The sequence below is a fragment of the Neodiprion lecontei genome, chromosome 4 (genome assembly GCF_021901455.1).
Source record: "Neodiprion lecontei isolate iyNeoLeco1 chromosome 4, iyNeoLeco1.1, whole genome shotgun sequence".
In the NCBI taxonomy this organism is placed as follows: domain Eukaryota; kingdom Metazoa; phylum Arthropoda; class Insecta; order Hymenoptera; family Diprionidae; genus Neodiprion; species Neodiprion lecontei.
The window spans coordinates 23,863,387-23,872,305 of NC_060263.1; the positions used below are offsets into that span (position 1 = coordinate 23,863,387).

At 38.6% G+C, this 8,919-nt stretch overlaps 1 protein-coding gene across 1 annotated transcript; it reads left to right on the top strand.

The window, feature by feature from the left end:
* The first annotated feature begins 4,550 nt into the window (after window positions 1–4,550).
* On the top strand, window positions 4,551–8,640 carry LOC107227103 (pre-mRNA 3'-end-processing factor FIP1). The gene is made up of 4 exons (XM_015668148.2): window positions 4,551–4,776; window positions 5,753–6,670; window positions 7,664–7,992; window positions 8,191–8,640. Exons 1-4 carry the CDS (start codon window positions 4,606–4,608, stop codon window positions 8,309–8,311), a joined length of 1,539 nt encoding a protein of 512 aa, XP_015523634.1. The 5' UTR covers window positions 4,551–4,605; the 3' UTR covers window positions 8,312–8,640.
* Window positions 8,641–8,919: the final 279 nt, after the last annotated feature.

The window sequence follows — 8,919 nt, forward strand, 5'->3', positions numbered from 1 at the left end:
GCGCTTATCCTGGAAGTCGAGAAATTTTATTAGCGGACTGACAGCCACCGAATTTGGGGTTGCGCGAAAAACGAATTGAAATAATTTATTGTAAACATGAACCAGGAACCACGGAGCGCTTATCCTGGAAGTCGAGAAATTTTATTAGCGGACTGACAGCCACCGAATTTGGGGTTGCGCGAAAAACGAATTGAAATAATTTATTGTAAACATGAACCAGGAACCACGGAGCGCTTATCCTGGAAGTCGAGAAATTTTATTAGCGGACTGACAGCTACCGAATTTGAGGTTGCGCGAAAAACGAATTGAAATAATTTATTGTAAACATGAACCAGGAACCACGGAGCGCTTATCCTGGAAGTCGAGAAATTTTATTAGCGGACTGACAGCCACCGAATTTGGGGTTGCGCGAAAAACGAATTGAAATAATTTATTGTAAACATGAACCAGGAACCACGGAGCGCTTATCCTGGAAGTCGAGTTTCACCGCGTAGCGGACCCGAAGCGCGGGATCCGGGAGGTTGAGAACCCGGTACTCGAAATACGTAGCGGACCTGAAGCGCGGGATCCGGGAGGTTGAGAACCCGGTACTCGAAATTTGCGGAGCGCGACTCTCATGCGTCCGCTCTACTGCGCGGTTGTTTCCAGACTGAGAAATTCGGCTAGCTGATTTTGAATTGGTGACGTCACTTTCTGAACGTCCGACATCCAAACTATGGTTTCGAACTTTGATACTATGTATGATGATGTATGATGTACGATGTATGATGTATGATGTATGAGGTATGGTCATATGATATGATGTATAATGATTTTAGCTTTCACATTTCATACAAGAAATACACACTTTATCTCTCCTGCTGATTCCAGACTCAAGCGGCCAGGCCCTTCGATGGTCAGCCGTTGACTGAAGATATATTCTTCAGTGAACGGGTCGGCTAATAACGCTGCCGTTCTGCGACAGTTGGATGATGAAAAATTTCGCTCGTATCTTTCAAATGTGTGTTAAAATACACTCGAAGTGTTAAGAAGCGTCGTTCTTTCTCTTCCTATCACCTTTCTAGGTCTTTAAACCACTACGCAGCGTTAAATACCGTCTCATATACGAAGCATCCATTTCATCTCGTTCAAAATAAGCGCATCCGTGATGTATTACAGTTACTCTGAATTTTATTCCATCCGAATACTTTTCGAAAAACAATTCTGCTCCTCTACCCAACGCAGATACTTCACTTGCGACCAGCTAAAACAACGTTTCGATTCTATGCCTATGAAAATTCAAGATCGAGAGAGCAAATGAAAAGTTGTTGGAATAATTATGAATACTAATGTTATGGAATACATCGAGCGTGCGCCGAATAGAATCCCATTTCGAAATGAATAATTCTTCTCTTTTCATATCATAGATAATCTGGTAATATAGGTAAATAGGATGGTTGGAGGTGTTCGGAAATGTTAGGAGGTGGTCGGCGCTGGCAGAAGGTGATAGGGGGTGGTCGAAAGTGGCCATTGATGGTCGGAGGTGGCAGGGGGAGGTAGGAGGTGTTCGAAAATGGTAGGACATTTCAAAAGTTAAAGTCGACGATGATCCGATGCATCAATTTTATCGTATATTTGATAAATTATTCCTAAATACATTGAAACATATGTATTTGTAATGAAATATCATGCAATGGGCTGTGTAAACTATAAACTATAATTTCTGTCAAATAGCTGCTTTTATGTCAACAGGGCTTTGAGACTCAGTTCAGTTCGTCCTCCTCCTCGTCCACCTCCGACCACCTCCAACAATCGCCAACCACCTCGAACAACCACCGATAACCACCTCGGGTTGTACCTGGAATAGCAATAAATATTATCAGTATAAGAACACATCAAAAATATTGTGTAAGGATAAATATAATTATTCAATCAATTAATGATATAATAAGATTTATTAGCGTATTTCTATTTACTGAATTTGTGCCTGCGCAAAAATGAATTGAAATAATTTATTGTAAACATGACAAGTTCATAAACTTTCAGATGAAATAGAATCACAATCGCCATTAAATATTATTAAAATATTATACTCACTGTGCAGAATTCCTCTTCCTCCCGTCCGTCTTGTTCTCCTTGTCTTCCTCCTCCGTGTCCTCTCCTTGAAGTCTAGTTTTGCCGGCTGGTCGACCTGGAGCGCAGGAACCACGGAGCGCTTGATCTGGAAGTCGAGTTTCACCAGGTAGCGGGCCTGGAGCATAGAAACTGCGAAGCGCTTGTCCTGGAAGACGAGTTGCACCAGGAAGCGGACCCGCAGCGCAGGATCCAGAAGGTAGAGAACCCGGTACCCGAAATCTGCGGAGCGCGTTTTTCATCCGTCCGCTCTATTGCGCGGTGGTTTCCAGACTGAGGAATTCGGCTAGCTGATTACTCTAGATCGATGACGTCAAGAGAAAAAAAATTTTGTCTGACGTCACTTTCTGAACATCCAAGCATCCAAACTTTGGTTTCGAATTTTAATACTATGCATGATGATGTATGATGTGTGACGTATGATGATATGATATGACGTATAATGATTTTAGTTTTCACATTTCAGACAGAAAATACGCACTTTATCTTTCCTGCCGATTCCAGACTTAAGCGGCTAGGCCCTTCGATGGTCAGCCGTTGACTAAAGATGTATTCTTCCGTTAACGGGTCAGCTATCAACGCCGCCGTTTTTCGACAGTTGGATCATAACACTTTATGCACGTACCTTTCAAATGTATGTTAAAATACACTTGAAGTTGTAAGAAGCTTCGTCCTATCTCTTCCTTGAAAAAAAAAATCACCGACAATCATCCTTTCATGACTTTAAATCAGGACACTGCCTTAAATACTGTCTCATATACGGAGCATCCATTTCATCTCCATCAAATTTAGCGCATCCTTGATGTATCACAGTTACTCTGAATTTTTTTCCATACGAACACTTTTCGAAAAACAATTCTGCTGATCTACCCAACGTAGATACTTCACTTGCGACTAACTAAAACAACGTTGAATGAAAAGTTGTTGCAGTAATTATGAATATCAATGTTATGGAATACGTCGAGCACGTGTCGAATAGAATAATTCTTCTGTTTTTATATTACAGCCGTATAAGTCGCAGTCGACAAGTAGTCTCACGTACTTACTTTGTACCGACCCAATCTCAAGCTTTCATTCCGACACTACTTTGGCTGCTACGAATGTCGTTGCAAGCTCGTTAGGTAGAATCGATAGAGCAGAACCCACATACGCTCTTAGGCCCACCTGGGCCCATTTGCCCCCCGAAAACAGGTCACATAAATTTACTCAAGGGTATCCGTCTTTATGTTCTTCAGTCAACGTGTAGGACTTTTATGCCTCGTATCCGAACATCACAAGTTTTTTTGGTGTAATCTTCGGACGCGACGTTTTGTGGAGATTCAGTTAAGTGACGAATAGTATTAAAATGTATTGAACGTGATTTTGGAAATTCAAAATATAGATTAGATTGCGAGGAATACACTTTTTCTTCTGTTCCGTCGACCCCTTCTTGCTCGGCTCTGAAAATTTATGAAACCTTTACATTTCTGGTAAAAATTCTTTTTCGGAAAGTTGAATGGCGCAGTCGTATGTGATTGGTTGTGTACGAAATAGAAAAATGTTTAATAATTTTCAAGTAAAAATCTAATGCTTTCAAAGCATTAAAAGCCTGCACGATGTTACAGAAGAAATATATGTATAGTGTCTTAGGTATATAATGTATAAGTACAAATATAACAGATATAGAATATAATGCATACATGTATGATCATTGGTTATAGACAACTAGATTGGTCGGATTTCATCCAATGTAAACTTACACCGTAACGTTAACCTATTACAATTTAAATTTATTATTTATCGCGATGGATGTAAAATATTTATTCAGATTCACGTATCCGCTAATATGATCTAAATTTCTAGGGTCTCATATCCTTAGAACATTCAATCCTATTTCCAGTATTTCAAGGCTCCTTTCTCCGCGGGAGACTCACCAGTCTCAAGGGTGGGCCGTAGTTGGTTTCGACGCTGTCGCATGTATCTTGAATTATCAAAGTCCCCGTATCTAAATCGCAAAAAAGGCATAAACGCCCCATTGTACATGAAATTCTGAACAAAACCACCCCAAACACTTTCATTTAATGAAAAAATAAAGAAATGACACAATTTCTACGAATTTACTCTCGCGCATTTGTATGTATTTCTTTTATGACATTTCTTTATTTTTGCATTACTAGGGGCTTCGCTTCTGTGCGCCTCACTATTTCCTTATACAGTGTCTGTTAGACAGGTGAATTTATTTGTGCTGATCTGATGGCAGGTCCGCAACTGTTGATCGGTTGTTTCCTCCAATGCAGCGCCAACCTGATAATACTATTATTATTGGCACATTTTCATCCCTACCATTCCTTCCCCACGTACATCCCTAGATAGCAGCGTCGCGACATGGCTATTTCTAACACTAAAAACTACGGACAGCAAGAGAACCACACCGCTCTGTAGAAAATTGACTTCGTTGCCAGACCTGTATATAAGACCGTGGTACTGACCGTTGCATAGCCGGGGATTGGAAAGATGGCGGATGAAAGCGAGGATCAGTGGTTGTACGGTGATTCGGTAGATGGGAAAGAAGTTTCCTCGGCTCAATCAAGTTTGGAAAACTCAAGAAATGAAGACGCTCCCAACTCATGTCAAGAGTCGTTGGTCTTGGGTGCCCAATTACCTTTTTCTGACGGACCACCAGGAGTAAGCATTTCACCTAACCTATATTTTGACTTATTACATTGCTGTTCATTACTTTGGCCCGTGATGTCGCCAATTAACGTAAATTCAACTAAACTGCTAAATTTCCTGCCATGGCTTCAGTATATCCTTTGTTGAGTCCATTTTTTGACACATCTATTTTTGTAGGTAGTTGGGAACATGTCTGGGTTATAGGTTAGTTGTACTGATTCCTCGCCGTAATCATAGATTTTGATTCATTATCGCATATATTTTACCGTGATATTGCTACCTACGGTGCTTTTCCACTTCCAAAATTCAAAATTCTACAAAACTGATGATATTTTAAGGCAAATCATGAAAACGCCTAAAAGAAGTATTTGTTTCAAGTAATGTACTGTTCTAAAATTAACGTGAAACTTATGGGAAAGTACTCCAAATAATTTGAAAATTAAGAAAAATCTCACAGGATTCTACTTCGGATAATGTTCAAGTGAATCAAGAAAGTTCATTGTTCGATAACATCATTCACAATGAAAGTGAAAGTCAAGAAAAGTTTTTAATTATATCTGTCTTTCAATTATTAAAGCTTATTGTGAATTAAATAAACTGCCAGCTGGTTAATTTAAAATAAATTTGTCAAAATGGTTCATTATGCAATAACAATGTAAAAGGGGATCAACGGATTTCTTCTGAAACCTAGGATGTAACAAGAAAAGAAACGAGTAGCATGGTCGTGGTCCAGTAAGGTCTATTTTCCAAAAGTCCATGGATGAGAAATCAAATTGACCATGATCCCTTTATCCCAATGCTGCGTCATGTTTCATCATTTGTACTTCATGATGAATATTCTATGTTTCCGTGATATTCAAAGAAAGTAAAAGCAACTTAGCCAGCTTATATTCGAAAAGTTGAATCAAGAGAAAATCCCCATTTTTTTTTTATTTTATTCTGTTAATCAGTGCATAGTAATTTACAAATATACTGTACTTGTTTGCAGGTGTCTGAAGACACAGGGCTTCAAGAAAACCATCAAATGGGAGAATTGGAGGCTGAAGTAAGTAATGCGGATAGAGAGAGTAACGAGAATGGAACAAAAGAGATGTCAGGCCAGGAAGATGGAGAAGCAGCAACTGATTCGGATTCAGATGACGATGTGCACGTCGTCATTGGAGACATTAAATCCACTCCGGCGTATAGCAGTCTAAATATAAAGCGCGGTGGAATGCTAACCGCTGCAACCGGTGCCCCAGATAAGTTGAACAAGCAGCCAGGAAAATTCAGCATCGATGAATTTGAAACGATTGGAGTCATCAATGGAATGCCTGCCCACGAATTCAATTTGGATCAGCTTGAAGATAAACCATGGAGGCAGCCTGGAGCAGATATAACAGATTACTTTAATTACGGTTTTAATGAAGAAACATGGCGAGCATATTGTGAAAGGCAAAAACGAATGCGTAGCGAATCTGGGGTTGGGTTGATACTCAACGCTGGAGGAGGAGGAGGCAATAACCCAGGAGGTGGAATCCGGGTGCCGCAAGTAGCAATTACTAACGATAATAGTAAGTATTCAGGGATCATGGGACCCAAGAGGGCAGGTCCACCGCCTGGCCGCAAAATGGCAGGAACTATAGACGTGATTGGAAGCTCTGGATTGGCCTCCAGACGAAACTTAGATAAATCACCACCTAAAGAAAATGTTATTCAAGTAATGACTGCTGATAGAAGGGAATACTCTAGAAAACCTGGTTTTCCTGACATGAGTGTTCCTCCTCCTGGAGCAGGAATGCCACCTCCCTTCGATATGCCTCCGCCAGGATACGCCGGGGAACCACCTCCTTTTTACATTCCGGAAACTGATCCTTATTATCAAAGCTACGAACCTACGCAGGACAGCCAGTGGGGAAATGATCCTGTGAGTAGTTTTTCTTGCTCATGTCGAAATGATATATTACAAAAATTGAATGTTTTTTTTTGTTTAGCAACACTTGCTGAATTGATTCCTTTGTATTAGTTTTCCGATACTAAATACGAATCTGATATCTCTGTTTCAGTTTTCACAAAAACGTTAAATGATATAAATAATTCATTAATACATTCGCATGTGTAATTTTACACAAGCAGAATTTCAAAAAATAATCACCATATATTTATTTGAATTGTTTCAACTATGGAGTTTATCATCAAAAAAATTTAGGAATCATAAATTCAGTAAATGTGATTAGATTGTCTATTCGGTCTAGATAAATAGCTGTGTCACAGAAATTGCCATGTGTAGTTTTGGATTTGAAAAATACAGATATTCAAATGCATAATCCCATTGTATGAGTCTTGCAACAAATGTTTGCAGTATGATATTAAGAATTCGAAATTAGGTATATATTCATGTATTTTTAACAGCTTCTTTGCTGAAACGATAGATAAAGTACATTAATATTTCATAGGTTCGAAATTTTGGTAGTCTTGGCTGTATTCGTTGAAACTATTTTTGGATGATGCTATTTTGACCAAACCAATCATTTTGTGACTTTGCATTTTTGTGAGTAAAAATCTATTAATTACTTTTGATCAAAGAAAAATCACATTCTATCTATATATTGTTCACTTCGATTGAAATAGTGCTCGTACAGTTTCCTTATCTGTTTTAAAAAGATTTTGATGAGTAATACGATGATACCTTATAATAAATACTTGGCAATAGCCATAAGTGGCAACTTTTCGAATTGTGTTATTCACGGTATTTCTCCAAGTTTTTAGTAAAAAGCTGCAATACGAAATGATTTTTCGACAAGTCCTCTTTAAAAAAATCATTTCTTGAAAAATGTTTCCTGTCTAATGTATAATAAAGAAATAGAGTTACATTTTGCTAGCTGTTTTAGTGGATGGTTGAAATTATTTTAAATTTCAGACATGGCAACCAACTAATCTTGCAATTCCATTAACGGAAGGTGAAGAAGACAAAGATGCTGGCCCTAAAACAATTCCTACTATGGTTCCGCCGATAGCAATACCAACTCTTTTACCTCCGAGAGATTCTAGAGAAACGAGAGACAGAGATAGAGATAGGGACAGAGACTCCATGGTGCGAGATAGAGAGAGGGACCGAGAACGTGACAGAGAACGAGAGTCTGTGTCAAGAGATCGGACAAGAGAAAGGGACACGGAGTCTGTCTCGAAGGAGGAAGATAGGGATAGGGACAGGGATAGATCGAGATCTCAACATCGCCACAAAGAAAGGTAATTATTTTACCAGATAGTTTTATTTTCAATCTTTTGTGATTCAGATATTTTTTTTATGCAACATGAAATAAACTTCAACGTCCGCAATGTGGTATTCAGTGTAGATTGTGGATTGCAATATCAAATAATTCAATGTTCCAAATATCGGAAATATTTAAGAAATTTTTAAATACTACAATTATTCATACCTTCCAGGCATAGGCACAGATCAAGATCGCGTTCACGTCGGCACAAATCCAAGTCACGCAGTCCTAGTCGGCGTAAAAAGAAATCCCGTCGATCGGAGCGGGAGCGTTCCAAAGAAGAAAGTGAATAGCCCTGTTGATTTCCAATTAGCTGTATGATTTTATCAATAACACATAATTTGCAAGTGGTTTTTTTTTACTCTTCCATACTGCTTACCGTTTTAATCCATTCTCCTTATCAGTTATTACGGGAAGTACGTGAGTAAGCTGATGTGAAAACCAACGATTTATTATTGTGTATTATACGAGGATATTCTGATAATTTATGTCAGAGTTCAGTCTACATTTTTTTTTGCGCTATAATTTGAATAATTAAAAATATACGAAAATATTCTTGACGCTGAGTTATAGTGAACATTTTGTGAATGAGAGTTACAACAATAAATCTTGATACCACAGAGTGAACTGTACTCTATTTTGTTCTAATTTCCTTCCAAATTTTTTTCATAATGAATGCACATCCAAAATTATAAATCCAGTTCAAGGTAAGTAGTTAAAGTTTATAAAATTGATCACGAGGAACCGTTAAAGCTGAACGTACCTGTTGATACCTCACTGTTTCGAAAGCCGCAGGGTTTCTTTGATTTCTTTGCCTGTAAGAACAATCCACTAACTGCTCTGCTAGAGGAATCCAGCATCTCTGCTGATTGAAAAGCACTGGATACTAGTTCATTCTGGA